Here is a 19,913-nt window from a genome sequence, read left to right as displayed (position 1 = left end):
ATAAATATCGGACACTTTAACATTCTTGATTTTGCATATTTCTTAGCAGGATTTTCTCCATATCTTCCTGACTATCAAAAAATGCTTTTGTTCAGTCAATATATTTTTACATCTACCAAAGACTACATGTAGCCCCATACCTTCAAGTGGTATCACTAAAAAAGGAATAAATATACCAAAAAGGAATAAATATTCCAAAAAGGAATAAATATTCCAAAAGGAGTCCTTTCAGTGGTTGAAAGATGTTTAGAACTGTCTTCAGAGGACATGTATTGCTGGAACCAAAGGATGTTTGAAATATATTCAGGACAGCTGTTATATATTTTAATATATGAAATTTGTCATCTTAAATGTTTTTGTATTCGCTCAAGCCCTCATTGACTCACCGTTCTTGTATGTCAATTTTCTTTTAATTCCTCCCTCTTTTGAAGAAACTAAAAGACAGATAAATTGGTAAGGACAAATTGATTACTGTTGATAAATATGTGTTAATCAGATAGTAGTAAATTAAAGGGATACATAATTTCATATTGTGCTATTTATTCAATTAATTATGCGATATGCCAAGCAGCCTAATTGAGGAAACTTCTGCAGTTTTGTGGCATAATTTCTAAAATCCAGAACCAAATAATTATGTTTATGATGAGTTACATTAAGTTTAAGTTACATTAAACAAATTGTTTTACTTTAATACAGTGAAATATTGTGCTTTTTGTTGTTCTTAAATGCCGGAGAAGTTTTTCTTGAAGTTTGTAACAGAAATGTTCCCAAATCAAAGTGGCGCGAAGTACCCGGATGGACGGCGGCGGCCATCTTTCCTGTCTGCCGGCGGGGCGGAACTCCGCTCACTCATCGACCAGTTGATTTCTAGGAACCGCCGATTGACCTGGCACGCCGCCGTGTTTCTCACCAATAGCTTTGTCAGTTCTACTTTCCAGCTTGTCACTGTACCTGCATCTTGATACACAATGGGAGAACGAGAAGATCTGGTGTATCAGGCAAAACTCGCCGAGCAGGCAGAGCGATATGACGGTAAGCCATATTTCCGGGGCTTCCTTCCTTCCTCACAGCGGATTTTTCCCCCCTCTCTAAATTAAGCTAAAGGAGCTAGCTCTGCTAGCCACGGCCAGCTAGCAGGCTAGCCCACTTCGCACAGCTTTTCACAACTTCTTATGTGTTGACATAACACCGTGTTGTCTGATGGCAGACATTTTTATTGTGTCAAACTGATATAAAGTGCTCGAAAGCACGCTTGTTGGTCTGAAACACCAGGGACGTGACTCATATTAGCTAACGTTAGCGATGGTGCTACAACAAAATGGCGGATTAGTGAAGCGTGAGCTGTCAGGAGTTGCCTCCCCTCACCATGCCGCCTCAGCCTCGCGTTTCTGTGTGGCACCAGAGGTTTCCGGACCCAAAGGGCGCACACTCAGTGTCACCTTATCACACCGGCCTATCACATTTCTGCCTATTTCGGTGGCAGGTGGTTGTCAGTGGAACGTGGGTCAATGTTTGGTGAATTTTGATTTTTTTAGCTCGCGCGTGTGTTAGCGGTGGGTGGGAGCGCAGCTGTCCGTTTCGGTGGGGTGTTCCCCCGCGCCCAGAGTCAGACGGCACGGATCGATTGGTGAAAACGACCCACCCTCCCCTCCTTTCTTGTCGCTGTCATGCCATTACAGGCCCTGCAGAGGCTGTTTTTAGAGTCTGTGCCGTCGCTCTGACGTTGCCCAGTAACGGTCAGTGAATGCACCATGAGTCATTCACGGGATTGGGACTCGGAGCGCTTGCACAGATTTATGGTTGAATGAGCCAAACTTGTTGGAGTTTGGTCGTATATCTGTTGCGCTTAAGCCATAAGTTACTGAATATTGTCCTGTTTTCTGAGCAATAACTTTAAAGGTCTTCCCTAGCCCCAAAGGAAAAACAGATTGTGTCCTTTATTTCTGATCTTTAGATAAAACTTTTAAAACTGAAAACCACACCTGATGATATTCTGTGTTTGTAGTTAAAAGCTGATCCTCTGTAACCTCAGATTGAAAGATGGTCTTCATGTTTTCTCTGAACCGGTTTCCCTTTAAATTCCCACTCTTATCATCTTTTGAACTATTTTCAAAGCATTCCTCTGATTATGCCATTTTAAGCTAGTTTATTTTGTAAACTACTGTTTTCTAGGACACAGTTTCTGCAAGGTGGCAGAAATTCATCATATTCCTCTCTGAGCTGCAATCTGTTCACACTGTCTACTAGCTTAGAGTCCCTCACACTCCCAACTTAACATTAGTGCAGCAAAAATTGCCAGCTTGGATGAGGAAAGTGAATATATTTGTCTGCTAGCTGATGCATCAGTTTGGAGGAGAGTAGGGAGCTTGTGGCTTGCCGTAGTAGCTTCTACGTCACACCTACATTCTTTTTTCAAACTGCTTTTTTTTTTGTCTAATTCACAACAATCTGAATAATTAACTTTCTTAATATTCGTCCTCTGTCATCTGAAAAATATGCTACAAGAACATGTCAAAAACATAATTTTCCTCAGAATGGTTCTGGAAACGATCTTTGGTGTAGGTTCCCTTCACAGCACTGCTGCTTGTCTTTACAGAGATGGTTGTGTCGATGAAGAAGGTGGCGAGCATGGACGTGGAGTTGACGGTGGAAGAGAGGAACCTACTATCGGTAGCCTACAAGAACGTGATCGGCGCTCGGAGAGCATCGTGGAGGATAATCAGCAGTATTGAGCAGAGGGAGGAGAGCAAGGGCGGCGAGGAGAAGCTGAAGATGATCCGGGAATACAGACAAACGGTAAAGTTCTCATTAACGCTGAAGAACGACTCATTTCAGTGCATCTCAGACTTGTTGTGTCGATGTGAGCCAGTCTATTATTGATGGACAGTGCTGCGTCTCAGCCATGGAGGCCTGTTCTCCATCCGCTATGTTGCTGTAATAAAGTGAAACCAGAGCTGCTGTTGTTCAGGGAGTGGCCTTTCTGTCAGAGATGGGAGAGGCTGCAGTTTGATGGCATGCAGAGATGAGGATCCTCCTATGGAGATGTATATTTCTGCATCACACTGATAGTTTCTATTCACTATTTCAGTTTCACTTATTGGAATTTTCTGTTTTGTTTTATTTTTTTGTTTGTTTTTGGGTCAGTGCTTGCTTACAGTCCAACAGTAAACCTCACACATTTGCCGTCAAACAGCAGCACAGAGTGAAACATGTGCCTGAGCTTTTTTCGTTACAAATGATAAAGATGACGCTGACTGGTTGTTTTTTTTCCCCATTGCAGGTGGAGAAGGAGCTGAAGACCATTTGTGGAGACATTTTGGATGCACTGGAAAGGCACCTCCTACCTTCAGCAGTCATGGGAGAGTCCAAAGTCTTCTACAACAAAATGTAGGAATTTTCTGCTTTTAAGGTTGATCACTCAACTGTGTAAAATAAAAATAAAAAAAATCACCCTTTTTTGTTTTTATGTAGAAACATTTTTCAGTTTTCTAAAGTTCCTTACGACATATTGACCCAGTTTTGGGTTTTGTTAGACTTTCGGGTTCCGTCTCTTTGCTGGTTTGATCCTCTCTAGCAGCTTAGCTGTTCGTGTCATGTGATCAGTTGCGTGTTCACTGCTAAACATGTTCATGTCATGTTTGTAGTCAAGCAAAATTTAATCGGAACACTTCGACATGTAAGCAGAACATCAGAGACACAAAAGCAAAAACATACATTGAATACATTTCCAGTTTTCTCCGCTGGTGACCGATCAGCTTTTCAAAAACTCTAGTGACAAGCTGTGATTTGGAAAAACAAATCTATTTAGTCGTATATTTGTTTTCTTTGTATCTTGTTTGGTTTTGTAAAAGAAATCTACTTTCAAAGGGTTGGAAGTGTAGAAAATGTTTCATTCTGAGAAAAAATACATTTATACAAATATTAAGTCTTTCAGTTTCAAAATTTAAAACTGTAGTTTCCTTTTATAGTAACACTGTTTGATTTAATTCACAAGTTTACATTTTTTTCATTCAAAATTAAATAGTGGATTTTCTTTTTTACTAAAATCATAATTTCTTAATAATAATAAAATTTTTTTTTTGCTTGACAGGGAAAAAAAAATAATCGAAGAAGAAAAATTGATTCTTGGTTTTATTAATTCATGTTTTTTTTTCTTCCTAAAGGAAGTTTGATCCAAAACGATGGATTCTCTAAACACAGTTGTAATAAAAAGTTTTTGATTTATAAATTCAAATGTATAAATCATGGACTTAAATGCTGTAATTTTCAGTTCCATGCTTTAAAACTGTTTTATAAAAGGATAATATTTTGTAGGCATTTCAATAGGATAAGCTGTTGATGGGTCCTAATTTATATATATCACAATTCAAATATTGTTTAATAACTGATCCAACACAAGATTTCAGTAGTCTATGACTGGATGGTAGTGGATTTAAGAGGAAGAAATGAACTACTTTTTGATGTAATAAGAAAAACTTATGAAGTAGTGATGTTTGGAGCTGATATCCTTCTTTTATGTCTGTATCAGCTTAATGCTGTTACTTTAAAGTCTGTTTGTTGCTGCGTCTGGTTTATCTTTTGTTAGTTGAACACAAAAGTTCCATGAAATGATCGAGGACTGCAGTTTAGAGTCAAGACTGTATTATTGCCCCAAACTTCTAGCAGTGAACTTTGTTCCCGTCCGTCTCCTCCAGGAAGGGGGATTACCACAGGTACCTGGCAGAGTTCGCCACTGGCAACAACAGGAAGGAGGCTGCAGAAAACAGCTTGGTGGCGTACAAAACTGCCACAGACCTCGCCATGCTGGAGCTGCCTCCCACACACCCCATCCGCCTTGGCCTCGCCCTCAACTTCTCAGTCTTCTACTATGAGATCCTCAACTCACCTGACCGCGCCTGCAGGTAACTGTCACCCGCTGCACAACAGCTCTGCTTTTCTGGTTTGTTTGTGTTCTTGGAAGCTAAAATTTGGATGTAAAGATGTTTTTATGTCAGAAATGGTTTGAGTGCATCAACGGTATTATGTTTCTGTAAGATGTTTGTGGAACTTGGAATGGAACCAGTAACAATCTCTTTTGCTTTGTCAGGTTGGCGAAGGCTGCGTTCGATGACGCCATCGCAGAGCTGGATACGCTGAGTGAAGAAAGCTACAAGGACTCTACGCTCATCATGCAGTTGTTACGTGACAACCTGACACTATGGACTTCAGATATGCAGGGAGAAGGTAAGACCCACATGCAGCACCGCGCGCAGACCCACAGGAAGTTGATGGACTTGATCTACTCGCAGATTAGAAGACATGTAGGACTCTTGTTGTTTGGGATGTTCAGGCCTGAAAAATGACAGACTTGGTCTTTTTGAGCACGTTTTACTCCATCTGTGCAGTGGCGTGAACTCGTAACGCTGGCTCTTTGATTAGAAAATATTCCAATCGATCAGACCAGGTCCCTGAAAGTCGTGCAGCGCCACCTAGAAGCAGCCAGCTGCATCACAGCCCAATAAATCCACTGTGGTTGTATTTTCAACACACAGATTGTTGTGAAACCGCAGGTTATACCACATAATTGGTTGTTATCACAAAATCCCAAACAAAAATGCTGAACAGCGACCCCATAAGGCTGTCAGTGGTACTTCTCACACTGCGGGTAAAACACTGCTTCATAAGGGAGATGGATGTTTGCTAGAGTGAACAGGAGGACAATATGAGGCTTTTATTGTGAAAATGAGGGTGTTTCATTTGAACATGAATTAAAGAAGCTGGTTATTTATTTCACACAAAACCAGTTTGAACTGTTAGCTTGATGACAGCTGAGAAGTCCATGCATGGTCATTGGATGAAAATATTTTCAGAACTAAACAGTTTTTTCCTCCAATGGCTTTTCTTTGATTTTACACAAACAGAAAACAGTCTCGGGTAACAAAGAGAGAGTTTTTAATAATCTCTGTTTTTGACATCACAAAGACAAGAAAATGTAGTAGCTGAGTTTGGGAAATGGATTTTAAATTTCTGACTTTAAATATCCATGAAGGTTTTATTGTGAATTTGGGTGCAGAGAGTGATGGAAGAAAATACAGAAAAGAAGGATAAAAAGACAGACTTAGACTTAAAGAAGAATGATTCTAAAAACAAATGGTTTCCTGATAATTTCATAAACTAAATAAAAGCACTGCTGAGGGTGCAGTCCTAACTTCCTCTCTGGTGGGTCCATGTCCAACAGTATTTAACCAGTTTTCTTGTTTGGATATAGTACAGATTCCATAATACTATGTATTTATCATACAGACTGAACAGACGATGGTGCATCTGTGACTGCTTCTGATACATTTGAAGTTAAATCACAGAAAAAACTTAAAGCGTCTCTTAAACACGTTTCATGCAGCCATAAACCTGGGCTACCAATCAGTTATTTCTTTAACTACCTGTTTAACCTTGAATGGCGGTCAGTTTTAATACAGTCTTTGTGGAAAAGTCACTGACTGCAGAACATCAGATGTTGGTATTTCCATTACAGAAACTCTAGAACTTTCTTAGATTTAAAAGTCTTTTTTTCCACCATGAACACAAAAAAGTACTGAGTTGTGAAATCTGAGTTTCTGGTTTGGAGTTTGAAAGTTTCTTTTTTCTAAAATGGCATCACTGGTTTGGATGTTTCAAGAAATTTCAGCCGCTGATGTTGCTGCAACATTTACATGATGATGGCGAGTTCTGATTCCACGTCAGAGCTTAAAAAAAAAAGTAAAGGTTATGAGTGGAGCCGTCTGTTTCTGATAAGAAACCGAGCTTTGACTGACTTGGAAAATTGTGCAATTCTGTTCAATCTCTATGAACAGGATAAAAATAATCAAAACTCAAAATATGCTCATGATAAACATCCATTGAACCAAAGTCTTGATGAGCATAAAAAATGATCTTACTATGAAAACCCAGAGGTGGGAAACGTCAACGGTTTACTGTTGATATGGTGGATCATCTGGTCCAGATGATCATCTTCAGGTTGAGGGTCAATGTGTGAGAAACTCCAGAACCAACCGGTTCCTTACTCTGTTTCAAAACAGATTTATTAGTTGTGTGTTTGAGCAGAGCAAAGGAAAGCAACCCCAATGACTGGCTCAGAGAACCATTTGAAAAGCATCTCCATGTTTATCTGATGAGTGACTTTATGTGAATAATTGATGGATGGAAGCAGCTGAAGGTCTGACCTCTCTGCATTCTTAAGTTTTAGATAATTATCTGCTCTCTTCAGACATTTCCTTGTATTTCTTTGAGTTTAATGTGATGTAGATGATAGAGTGGTCTTGAACTCAAGTCTTCAGGGCTTTGCTGTATATTTGGTATTTTCGTTTTCACTACAGAATGTTTTCATCTTTTAAGATTATTTGTGTCTGATCTAAGATTTCAGATGCTCCTCAGGAGACTTATCATCTGAATCAGTCTACCTCAGCTTCCCTCATGTTTCTGAAGCAAACATGTCTTCCATGTTGGAGCTAAATTCTACAAGATGTTGGATTACTTTGTAATTTTCTCTATATTTAGTTATAAATTGAGGTGCAAATATTAGCACTATATTCTGTTTGTTCTTGAGGTGGTGTCGGTCCACTCCACCAATAGCTGTGTTTCCATTTACTAGGAAATTGTGCAAATTGGATTTGTGATGATATATTTGTCAAATGGAAATACAACTAAACTAATTTCTTAAACTTTTTTGCATTTGGAGGAGGTGATTTTTGAGGCATGTCATGCGGAATTGTTGGATCAACAGCTCCTCTGTAAAATCAACAATGATTTCCCTTAACCACTCCCATGTGTGAGGAGCTGAATAGATGATGAGCACTAGTGTCATGGCAGAAATGTGAATGTATCTGTTGGAAATGAAATTATTGTTCACATCCGTTGCAGTGTTTTTGAATGACTTATTGCGTGTTGGTTTTGTTTATTCGCATAATTATAATGTAATGGAAACAGTCTTATTTTTAAATTGTTTTGTCGGCATTTCTAGAATTTCTATAAAGTTTAGCACAAATGTGTAATGGAAACAAAGCTACTGCTCAGATACAGAAGTGCTGGATCATGATTCATGATGATGATCAGGGAGAAATGTGATTCATTGTTGTTTGATGTCGTCTCTCCTCCTTTAGAAGCAGACTGTAGTTTAACAGCATCTCCCATCTTCCCCTGCTCCTGTTCTACGTGTTTGTACGTTTTTCGTCTTTTGCTGGTTAGCATCACTGTTTGAGAAGTGTCTCAGATGCTTTGTCGCTTGTTTGGTCCTTTATTCTTCAAATTTAATCTGTAAAGATCCTTTTGGACAGTGAAAGTTTCAGATTAGATTAGAGAATCCCAGATGGATGGATGGATGGATGAAAGGCGGAGTTTGTCATGAAGCTTCACTTTCGGTTGCATCAGTTCTCCAGGCTGAACATGTTCTCCTCAGTCAGCTCTTCTGAGATGTTTCTTCAGCTCATTGATGCTTTTTAACTTCTCACAAGCTGAAACGCATTTTTTAAATATAAAATGAACAGAATGTAGTGATTATGATGTTATAATGGAGTTTAAAGGAGCGTTGTTCCATTTAAATGAATGCTAAAACATGTTTATAATCATATAATGCTAACAAAACCCCGCCTCTGATCTCAGCTTCAGAGGTGGGCGTGGCTTCACCCATGTCAGTGCTGGCCGCCGCCCCCTGATCCTAACCTCAAATGTTCTCGTCCGTCAGGTGAGGAGCAGAACAAAGAGGCGCTGCAGGACGTGGAGGACGAGGCCCAGTGAGACTCTGCCACCAACAGCCAACAACTCCAGACCCCCTTCTCCTCAGACTCCTCCACCTTCATCCTTCACCTCTGCAGCTCTGAGGCCTAGCAGGAGCATGGAGCTAACACATTAATTTTCCTTTTTTATTTTTGTATTAGCCCGTGTTTCACTCGGATTAAAGCCACTTCATTGAGACGGGAGAAACGACGTTAGAAGAAGGAGGTCCTGGATTGTTTGCTGTTTTCTGTCCTGGTACAAGCAGTTCTGATGATGTTCTCTTTGTTTTCACTATTGTATTTTTGTTTTTGCTTTTTCCTCAATGTTTGTATCAGTTGCTGGATGTATTGAGATTTTTTTTTCTTAATGTAATTATAGAAATTAACTTTTATTACTGATAATATTGAGTACTAGTTATGGGAGCTCTTTTACCTGTTTTTAGTGACATGTCATGAAGATTATTTGACCTTTTTATGGGCCGTTTGGAAGCATCAGGCGCCCTTTTTGTTAACTTAGTTTTCAGAGGAAGCTGGCAACATTTGTGATATCCATGTGGGGCAAAAAAAGAAAAAAGTGCTTAATCTTTACACGATGGCAATCCCGTCTTCACGTTTCGTAGCCATCTCTGGACTGTATACTTTGTGCTGAAGTACTGTAACGTGCGCACATGCTGCATCTCTCATCTCCAGCCGTCAGGTAGTTTGTTTTTTTCTCACTTGCATAACAGACGTTCACCCCGACAGTGACGGCCATCGCTCGCGTGATCCGGTCCATCGTTTCTTGCTGCTTCTCCCCGGCGTTTTGCTGACATCCTGTTGGTTTGGGAGCTTTTGTTTTCTCCTCCTGCGGCTTTCGTTGCTCTTTGTTTTGCCACATTAAGTGTAATTTGGAGCTGATTTGTACTACTGGATATCTGACTGGAGCCACAGACGAGGAATCTGTATTGTTCTTACTGAGACACAGCATGGAATTAACATTAAACAATCTAAATTAAATTCATTTGTCTTTTTGTTTATAAACCCAATCCTGAGAATATTATTTACACAAATACAGTTTAGGTTTCTAATTAGGTTTTAAGAAAATAAGAGCCTCCAACTTCTCAAAAGTTTTACTTAAGAAGATGATTTGTTGGGTGTTCAGTGTTTCTCAGACTAGAAGTTGTAGCTGTTCTCATGAAGTTGGAGATGAAACTATCTTCATGTCTGCTCAGGTTGTAGCAGCTTGTGCTGAAATCTGGGCAGAGGATGATGACTTTTCAGCTGCAAAAAGCTAAAACAAAAGACAAATCTGTGTTCATGCCGGTAGTCCTCTGGTTCCCTGAGAGCCAGCAGACGCTTGCAGGTTCAATCAAAGGAACTCTGCGACCTTCTGCCTTCCCTGTTCCAGTTTCAGCCGATGCAGCCCGAGCTACTGTTTCACGGCTTCTGACCGCCTGAACTGCAGAGATATTTTTGGACTCCGCTCTGAAAGTGGAGGAGCCCGTCAGGCTGAGAGCAGGCAGCCAAAGCGACAGTCCTGTCTACAGGACAACCATCTTCTGGAGGCTGGAGGAGAACGTGACTGCTGCTACTTTAAACACTTAACAATGAGTTCACACTGAGAGAAGTCTAGACTAACTGATCTGATGGAAGCAAAACCTCAGGATTTACACCCTTTAAAGAATTTCATTCCCTCCATATGACCTGACTCAAAGTGAAGCTTTTGTTAGAGTTTGAGTCCCTAAAACAACAATTATCGTTTCTGTGGGAAGACGCCTTCATCAGAGGGTGACTCCCTTTTCTTTTATACATGTATAGATCATTCTTAGTCTGGTTTTGGCTCCCACTTTGAGCCCTTTGTCCCGTTTAGCTACAGGAGATGAATCAACGTCACCTAGAAGGATGACGACCTTCATCGTCACTTTCAGAGGTGAGCAGAATTCAAAATGAAACAAAGATCAGGATGATCCCAAGCAGACATGAACAGGAACTCCATCATAAACGGCCTTTCAGCATCACAATGGAAGAAAAGAAGTGGTCTAGTGTTTAGTCTTGAGATATTTAAAAATATTTTTGTGAGCACTAACCATCAGGAAACCCTAAGATTTTATCGTTTCCAGATTTATAAAAATGAATAGTCTAAGGTTTTTTGTCAAAAGTGACTTTTTTAAAATATATTTCTGTCAAATCTATATGTCTTTTCTGGACAAATGAAGACATATTTAATGATTCTACAATTTCTCTTTTCAGATGGAATCAGCTTGTGACTTTCATTATTGCTAAGTTTCCCAAAAAGTAAAAGTTCTTTCATTTATTTGTATATGATCATTATTATACTATATTTATACTTTTTTTTTAATAGAAAATCAAATGTCTTGATGACATTTTGCAGTCAAACTGTCAACACATTAATCCTAAATATTCCTTCATAAAGTTATTAATTAAGATATTCGTGGTGGAGGTATTCTGACGTTTCCATGGAAACATGTTTGTTTTACAAGCAGTTCTGATATCCATTTCACCATAAGAGCTTAGAATCAACATTAGCCTAAAACTGATTTTTTATAGTATTCCACTAATTGATGATTTTTAAACACGTTATCTCAACAATTTACAAGATAATTTCTGCATAAAGAAAATATGATTTAAAAATGAAGATAACTCATGCTGAATTCAGATAATTTTATTGGAACATGAAGTTCTCTCCGTGGGTTTGATGAGCTCCAGGCTGTGGCTCCTGCTCTGCTGAGCGTCTGGTTGAACAGGGAAACCTCCAGAGGGCAGCAGGTTCCAGCTGATGGGACAGCAGATTATCCAACCAGGTTTCCACAGGAGATGTTTGGAGGAAGCGCTGTAAATGGACAAAACAGAGTGTGACTTTCCGTCAAGCACATTGTTCTTGAAAGTGTGTTTTGGACGTAGTCTCGTTTTGGACGTTGACGCCGACCTCCTCTGGCTTCCTGTGGAAACTGGAAACGGACCGCTCTGCTGTCAGAGGGAGGCTGCCGCTCTCAGTGGAGCCTACGGAAAGAACGTCAATGAAATATGGAGAACTTCCTCTACAGATAGCAGTTATTAATAGCTGGAGCTATTTTGAAGAAACACTTGTGAAATTTACCCTGCGCCGGTCTGGTCCGGTCTGGGTTGAGCTTCCATGGAGGATCTGGTTTCAGGACCGGACCACAACAATGCAGAGGGATCAAACTGTTGACCTTCTCACAGCCTTGGCCGTGTCCAGCAGAGGTTCCTCCTAAACTCCTTCCAGGGGTTTAGGAGGAACCAGGTGAGGCTAAATGGAGACACAGGGTTAACTGAGGTCACTTTGGGGGGTGTTTACCTCTGTGATACTCAGGTGTTTGTCCAAACAAAGGATGAAAAAGAGGTTTTAGACTCATCTATTTCCAGTGGATTGAAGTCCATGACCGCATCTGAGCAACAGAATAAGAGTTTGCAGAGGAAAAGGAATCCCTCCATCCCACATTTCTCTGTGGTCACAGGAAGTGATGCATCAACCGGTCTGGGGAGCACAAGCAGATCTTCAGAAGAGTTTGTTTCAGCACCAGGACGCCAGCAAAAGGACTTCTACTGCAGAGGAAATGTCACAACTAACCAAAAAACCCGCAAAGATCCTCATTTTATTGATTCAGGCTGAGATTTATTCACACTGATCTGCTTTAGTAATCTATTCTTTTTTTTCTTCCTTTTTTTGAATCATAATTTCTGACATGCAAAGAGGTGATGATGATAAAAAAAACAATAAAAAAGAATAAAAACAGAATATTCCAGTATGTTATTTTTTCTGCTCTTTTGAAAACAATCAACTTTACGACTAAAACAATGCGGCTTCGCGTGCAGGAGCAGTCACCATGGTGACCACAGGTCACTGCAAACGCCTGAGGTTGACTCTGCGTTTGTCTGTCTGAATAAACGAATCTGATGTGCGGTGCAGGAGGAGAGCACTGTTTGTTTATACATATAAAGCACGGGGGTGGAGGAGTCATTATGTGGTTTGGTGATGTCTCAATTTGGTGGCATTCCTGTGATGGATCAGCACCTCAGCATTCTGCAGTGTCATGCATGAGGCTGGTACTTCAACACTCAACACACACATACAGTTTCTGCTGCAGCTTTTATTGCTGTCACACAATTTATTTATTTATTTATTCAGTTATTTAAACTATTTATCTTTGCAAACCAAAACTGATGTTAAACAACTGGGACACTGAAGTGCAATGTGAACAATGAAAAACCAAGATCCACAATACGTCACAAAATATGACATGACAATAATGCAATGTGCAAGAAGGAAAAATGATTCTGTGCAATAATGTGTAGTTTGATTATTATATATATATTCTAATTTCTATTTGTATTTTTATTTATGATATTTGTTCAAGTTTTGTCGTTCCGTTGACTTCTGTAATGATCCTGACTTGAGAGCTGCGAAGGAAAAAATCTAATATACTTGTTTATTAGCTTTTAACATGTACAGATGACAATAAACTCTGTTGCATCTTTTAATGCATCTTTTTCTCGGCTTTTGATGCAGTTTTTAAGGAAGCAAAGAAAGTGTTCGACTTTTGCTGCAGACAAAACCTCAAACAGTTAAAAATATCATTTAAAAATGAGGTTTGTAATTACTTAGATCCAAATCAACAAAAACAATTTATCAGTGTTGAATGAAAAAGCTGCTTCAGAGTAAAGAAAAAGCTTTTTTTTTTGTTCCTTTCAAAAAAACTTTATTGATCCTGAATAGAAATCAAAGTGTTTTCAAAGCCTCTTCATTCACTCTGAGCTTCAAGGTATGGAAGTTTTTTGGATCCATCAGACTGAATTTTTTTACGTAGAATTTCTGACCCATCAAAATTTTAAGTCTCAAAATTAAAAACACTGACATTTTTAAGATGGAAAATATTTTTAGGAGTTTGAAATTTTGCTGTTTAAAAAGCAAGGGTTGAAAAAAAATTATGGATAGAAAATTCAGGGGTTAATAAAATTCATAAAAAAATCAGAGTTTAAAAAAATTCAGAAACTGATGGAACTAAAAACTTTCATATCAAGATAAACAAATAATAGTAAACCGGAGAGAAAAAAACATCAATCAATAAACACATCATTTCCCTTGAGCCAAATATTAATATTTTAATGTAGAAAAAGAGAAGAAAACCTTCCTGCTCCTCACTTCAGTGCTGCAAACACAAGACTTGAGCTTGACAAACAAGAAAATAGAAAGTGAACACAACCAAACACACAACAACTACATAGTCTGTATGTGTTCTTACATTTCTATAAGATGTAGTGAAAAATTTCGGTTGAGTCAGCTTTTACAGTTTGTGCATCATACGAACAACAGTTTGTGTCTTCATTGAGCTTCCTTTGTTTCCTGTTTTCTAACGACACGGCGTTATCTTATCTGTCTTTAAAACAGTATTGAGCGACGCCGTGCTTCCTGCAGAGCGCTGTGTGTGTGTGTGCGAGTGTGTGAAGGCCACGGGTTTCCTGTTGATGCCAGGCTGGCGAGCCGGGCTCACAGGTCAAAGGATGTGTGTCTTTGCTGCTTCCCCTCCCTCAGCAGCGAAGTGTGATTCCTGCCGAAAGACATTTGTTAGATTGTTGCCTGAAGTGAAAAGCTTATGCATCAGGAGGAAGTTTTTCTGGAAATACATATCATAAAGATAGGTGTCTCGTCCAGGATTAAGGAGATGATGTGAATACATCTTGAACCGGAGACAACTCCAGGACCTCCTGTGTAAAGCATGTGCAGCAAACATGCATCTTCTGCTGTATTTCCTAAAGGGAAGCACTGACATGTGCACTGCATGTCTGTAGCTAACACTAAATCTAGAGGGAGGATCCTGAAAACGTCTGCAGCAGGAAGCTGTTTCTTAGAGGAAAAACTCTGAGTGTGTGTGTCAGGGAAAGTGTTCAGAAAATCCTCAAAAGTGAACCTTCTGTCTGTCCATCACAGCTGCAGGAAATCCTGGAATAATCTGCGTACAAAGTTCTCAGTGGAACCCCGCCTCCAAACACACAAACACTTAGCAGTGTGAGCTGGGAAGACAAAAGACATATCCTCTGCATGTCACACTCATCTGGAGTTGGGCGAGCTCCACATCCTCTCCATGATCCCTCAGCAGCCAGAGAGGCAACATCCTCCTCGAGGGGAAGCTGGTCTCACTGAGAGTCTGCTCTGCAGCAGGTAACACCCGACCTCTGCTCTCTGCAGCTTTAGCCCTCTGGGAGCTTCTTTCTGAAGCTCCTCCAAAAGTTTCTGTTTTTACTGATGAACTGGAGATGTTTCTCTCAAGCTTCTGAGTTTAATTTGTTTTTGTTTTTTGACACACAGGCGGAAAGCGATGAAGTGACTTTATTTCAAGACAAAAAAAAAGATTCAACTTCTAAACGCCAGAAAAGACAGGACCTCTTCAAGTGGAAGGAATCCTGCAGGAGGAAAAATGATGGAACTGAAGATTCAGCTGATCCCAACCGGGGAGATCATCCTTTCTCCAGGGATGAATGGAGAGAACTTCTGCCACGGCTGCAAGGTGAGCTCCAGCGTTAGGCTGAAAGAGTCGGTCCATCACAGAGAGGATCGTTCAGGTCCTTCAGATGAGTCTGTCTCCAGAGCAAAGACAGTAACTCAAGTCATGCTTGGTCGGTAAATCTAAAGAGCTCAAGAACATCACTGCATGTCAGCATGTATGCTGAGATTTATTCAGATATACTTACAACCAACAGAAAAACATCAGGAATTCCACTAAAAATGTGTCTGTTCTTTTGTCTGGTCGATCTGATGATTGACAGGAGCTCCGTTTAAAACAGGATGTTATCCATGCAGCTGCTGAGAAGGTCAAAAGTTTGCTGATGAGGTCTGATCTCAAATGTTTAATTTTAGAAACATCACAGAACCCGCAGTTCACTTACTGACAGCCGGGGGCAGAATCCAGCCGTCCTCTGACCCTGAACAGGATGGGATGGGTTTGGAGTAACAGAGGAATGGATGGAGGGATTCAGCGTTAGAGGGATGAAGGGATGAAAAGATGGAGGGATGGAAGGATGGAGGGATGAAACAATAGAAGGATTGAACATTAGAAAGATGGAGGGATGAAAGGATAGAAGGATTGAATTTTTGAGGGATGGAAGAATGAAGAGATGAAAGATTGAACATTAGAAGGTTATAGGGATTGAAGGAGTGAATGATGGAAGAATTGATTGAATGCCAGAGGGATGAAGGGATGGAAGGATGGAAGGATTGAGGGATGCTAGGAATTGAGGGAATGAATGTTAGAAGGAAGGAGGAAGGGATCTAGAGATAGACGGATGGACAGATGGAGGGATGATGGAATGTAGGTGTTTCATGGTGTCACTCTGCTCCAGACCGAGCAGAACTGTCTCGGTTACAGTTAAAGCAGTAGTTTCAGCTCACCGACCATGAAGGTGTGGAATGTACCACTGCTCGGCCTTAAGGAAATGACAAAGACATTCCTCTTCCCCTTCCCACATTCCTGCGGGGTCAGGTCACCCTGCGCTAGTTCCAAAGGTGTCACTGCTTTGGATCAGAACTGAAACCTTCATGTTGTCATTTATGGTTTTCCATGAACATTCCTTTGTTTTAGTTCAGTTCTCTATCTCACTGAGTGTTTGGGATCATGGTGGGTCACAGAGGTGAAGTCCTGACTGGAGGCGGATGTCCTGACCTGGACTCCAGTCCTGTACAGTCAGACCATCCCAGTTGATCCATAAAACCTGTCAGTGGGAGTGTGCGGAACATTATAGGATGCTCTGCTGTAAATCGATTGCTCCCCCCTCTGGCGATGGAGCATCATTACAGTCCAGCACCAGCAGGGACAGAGCTGGTGGAGGTCACCTCCACATGAACTATGTGTTGTGTAACAGCAGAGGAGAGGAGACTCTAATGTTATCACTAATATTATGATCTAATTTACTTTAGAGGTGGAACTGACAAGAAATTATGAATTATAATCCCAATTTAACTGACGCCAACAAAACTCACACTTTCATATTACTAAATTGATACAATCTTGTACATAAAATACGTTTTTTTTTACTTTAAGACTGTGTCAGAGATTAAGTTTTTATGGTAAAGTTGCAAAAAAAAAATACTTGTCTTGCATTAGATAAGAATCTTTTTTTACTATTTAAAAATACCATGTCAGTATTTCTAGAGACTAAAGCCATCACACCATAAATCCTGTTATACAGAGGAGAAAAGACATCAGACCGATGTGTTATTTCATCATTCACTGTACAACTGGAATGGACAGTACACATTTTAGATAAAAAGTAAAAAAACACCACGTCTCATCACTCCTTTAACTAGATAGATGACAAATGCAACTGATGGATCTACAGACTGGTGTCATTATCTGTCTTTGCAATTTTTCTCTCTTTGTGTTTTCAAATAAAAAAAACTTGGAATTCTTTCAACCATTTTTTCAGTGGCACAAATAAGAGTGAATATAGTGATGAAATACTTCTATTTGAAAGTGGTATCATAACTGTAACTGCTGTTTTGTCCTGCATTGGAAATGGTTTATTTTGGGCTATGAAAACAAAATAAAACAAAAGAAAAAAACAAAGAAAGAAATATATATAGGTTATATATATGAAACTTGGATAATAACAAGATAAGATAAGAGAAGTGGGAGTCTCCTATGAGTGTGGTAAAAATGGCCCGACCAGGCTCCCCCACAATTGAAGAGGCCCAGGGCTAGAGGGCAAAGCCCAGATCCAGCAATACAGAGACACGGACACCCCGAGTTCAGATCTGATGTGATCCCCAGCTCATGGCCTACAGAGAACGTAGGGACCCGTCTCCATGCATGGAGAGAGAAAATAATCAACTGTAGGACTTGGAATTTTATTGAGAAAACCCCATCAGTGTGGACCAACCTTTCGGAATAAAAGCACCAAAGGTCATGTAACCCAGATGTGTTTCACAGATGAGTCACACAGAAAGCAGCAGTTTGCTGTGAAGCTGATGATAATCAATAATGGAGAAGATTATGTGAGCAAACTAAACTCGTGCAGAATGGACCTTCTGTGCCCGAGAAAAACTTGGAATCCAGGGAGCCAACCTAATTATGTTTAAAAAGATACAGTTTTTAAAATTGTAGTTTTAGTGTGTTTAACAAATGTTAATCCTGGCCCACAACCTAAGGTGCGTTTTGGATTTTGGACCCTTGTGCGATTGAGTCTGACACCCCTCTTCTACTGCATCCATGGCCGGTCCTGCAGGAGCGGAGGCCCGCCAGCAGGTGGAAGAAGAGCGCTGTGAAGAGCGCAACGTCAGGCGCAGTCTATCACTAACTTCCTTAACAAAATGTAATGTTTCTCCGTGACTTTTTAGTGGAAATGAGCGCAGTGAGTGAAGACACTAAAGATCTGATGCTCATTGGTGTGGGGCCCCCACCCCACCACCCTCTGACCCCTCCATGAAAGGCGCTGGAGTCTGCTCCACACAAACTCTTACTTTTTAGAGGAAAAACGTCTCGTTTTTTAGTCCAAACAACCACCAAATAAACGCCAATAAACGCATTTGCGTGAGACAGCGTGTCTCGTGGGATGAGCGGGACTGCGGGATGTGTGGATGGTGGACTTCCTGGTCCTTCAGGGTGTGTTTCCCCTCACTGACAGAGAAGGAAAAGGGGAAATTACGCTTACTCCAGGGGAACCGACTCCCTGGTTATTTCCGAGCAGAGCCGCCGGTATGTTGCGTCGGAGCGCGGCTGCGCGCGCACCGTGAGGCCAGCTGGAGTCGATCCAGCGCTGAGGAGGCGGCGGCGGGTCCACGGTGGGAGCGCCGGTGCGCGCGGGGAGTGGTGGGAGGGTCCGGAGAACGCCGACAGGACTCCGTCAGACAGACAGACAGACAGACAGCGACTCCAGCTGAGCAGAGCGGATCGGCACGCGGACGCCAGAACCCGGTCCAGGAGGGAGCAGCCGAACCAACGGGATCCAGGTAGAACAGCAACAGAACTTTGCTGCTTTCGCCACTCTGCTGTGTCAGCAAACTATTTGAAAATCTGCATGAGGAACATGTGGGCTTTTCCGCTTCGTGACTCGTGGGATTGCTGTGGATCTGTGAGGACGCTTTGGAGAGTAAACTCACCAAGACGCCCTCTTTTAAATGCGTTTGGAACCCGCTGTGGTTCTGAGGAGAATATGGCAAGCCAAACGGGCCAATATAGCAGAGGGCGAGCGCGCGTCAGCTGAATGAAAGTTGCAGCGACTGTCTGTCACTTTTCGTCCCACATCTCCAAATCCCTTCAGGTTGGGTTCGTCTTTTTATAGACGCCAGTCAGACGCAGATTAGCCCGACTGTCGCACCGAACCAAAGGTGCTGCAGAGTTCAGTTTCTGGAGAATCCAGGCTGCTGCTGTGGAGGTCACGTCCAGTGCTTCACAGGACTCCTGAAGGTTGTCTGGAACTGACATGACCTCAGCCGTTTGGGTTAGAAACCAGTGTTTTGAACAAAACAAGTGCAGATTCATTTTTCCACTGATGGATGTCAGTCATCAGCTAATCATTTACTTTATAAAACCAGGGGATCCTTTAATACATGTCAAGTCAAGGCTCTCCAGGTAATTAGATCCGGCCCCTCAGATCATTTTATTTTATTGTTGTTTATGGCCCAATGTTAACTTTTGTTTATTTCTAGCTTTTATAATTCTGACAAAATATATTTTTAAGCAGAGTAAAATACTCAAAGTTATTTAAATTGATTGATTCTGGAATAATATTCTTGCCTTTTTATTATTCAAAGTTTTGTTAAAAAGTTAAGTTTGTCATGTTTTAAGAATTTAGTTTTAGTGTGTACCTAAGGTGTGTTTTGGGTTTTGGCCCCCAGTGCGACTGAGTTTAACACTAACTTTAACATCACCAAATATTCTTCAAATGACTGTTGACAGACAAAAGGTAAAATAAAAATCCCTGATTTTTCTACATTTTGAGTTTTTATTCCAATGGAAAGTTCCATTTCAAGTGCTGCAACAGTGGATTGCTCTGTTGTTGTTGGTCATATACCTCAGGGCCACTCTGCATTCATGTCCGTGCAAGTAACTTTTGGTGATGTTACTTCAAAGATGTCATCCAAACACGCTAAACTTGAAGTTGCAGACGTGTATTCTGCATCATGTTCGTTCTGCAGAGTGCACGGGCCTCTTT

The 19,913-nt window shown here is 40.8% G+C and overlaps 2 protein-coding genes and 1 long non-coding RNA gene across 5 annotated transcripts in view; 2 read left to right on the top strand and 1 right to left on the bottom strand.

The window, feature by feature from the left end:
* The first annotated feature begins 799 nt into the window (after window positions 1-799).
* On the top strand, window positions 800-9,743 carry ywhae1 (tyrosine 3-monooxygenase/tryptophan 5-monooxygenase activation protein, epsilon polypeptide 1). Its single transcript, XM_024277222.2, has 6 exons — window positions 800-1,032; window positions 2,597-2,796; window positions 3,281-3,387; window positions 4,695-4,901; window positions 5,087-5,223; window positions 8,717-9,743. The coding sequence occupies exons 1-6, from the start codon at window positions 969-971 to the stop codon at window positions 8,767-8,769; spliced, it is 768 nt and encodes a 255-aa protein (XP_024132990.1). The 5' UTR covers window positions 800-968; the 3' UTR covers window positions 8,770-9,743.
* A 1,331-nt stretch (window positions 9,744-11,074) lies between these two features.
* Window positions 11,075-12,237, bottom strand: LOC112149635. Of its 2 annotated transcripts, XR_004948888.1 has the most exons (4): window positions 12,064-12,237; window positions 11,845-11,984; window positions 11,674-11,747; window positions 11,075-11,577 (listed from the first exon to the last, which is right to left on the bottom strand). It is a non-coding gene; the product is annotated as an uncharacterized LOC112149635 (long non-coding RNA). The 2 variants fall into 2 exon arrangements; XR_002919815.2 differs by having other exon boundaries at window positions 11,845-12,237.
* Window positions 12,238-14,813: 2,576 nt separating this feature from the next.
* LOC112149537 (unconventional myosin-Ic) overlaps window positions 14,814-19,913 on the top strand; it is a 45,368-nt gene continuing 40,268 nt past the window's right edge. The window contains exons 1-2 of one of the 2 annotated variants that reach the window (XM_024277287.2): window positions 14,814-14,925; window positions 15,073-15,271. In XM_024277287.2, the coding sequence (XP_024133055.1) occupies window positions 15,182-15,271 (90 nt within the window). In that variant the 5' untranslated portion in view covers window positions 14,814-14,925; window positions 15,073-15,181. Of the gene's footprint in view, window positions 14,926-15,072; window positions 15,272-18,306; window positions 18,709-19,913 lie in introns of those variants that run through there. The other variant, XM_024277289.2, reaches the window with a different exon arrangement.

The sequence above is a fragment of the Oryzias melastigma genome, linkage group LG13 (genome assembly GCF_002922805.2).
Source record: "Oryzias melastigma strain HK-1 linkage group LG13, ASM292280v2, whole genome shotgun sequence".
Classification (NCBI taxonomy): Eukaryota; Metazoa; Chordata; class Actinopteri; order Beloniformes; family Adrianichthyidae; genus Oryzias; species Oryzias melastigma.
Note: the sequence above shows the minus strand (reverse complement) of the source record. Positions and strands in the feature narration are given on the sequence as shown.

Bases quoted from the DNA above. Each gene is read 5' to 3' on its own strand.
- ywhae1 (XM_024277222.2), top strand. From the start codon at position 969: ATGGGAGAACGAGAAGATCTGGTGTATCAGGCAAAACTCGCCGAGCAG. The intron at 1,033-2,596 runs GTAAGCCATATT...TTGTCTTTACAG, and splicing joins GCAGGCAGAGCGATATGACG to AGATGGTTGTGTCGATGAAG. The intron at 3,388-4,694 runs GTAGGAATTTTC...CGTCTCCTCCAG, and splicing joins AAAGTCTTCTACAACAAAAT to GAAGGGGGATTACCACAGGT.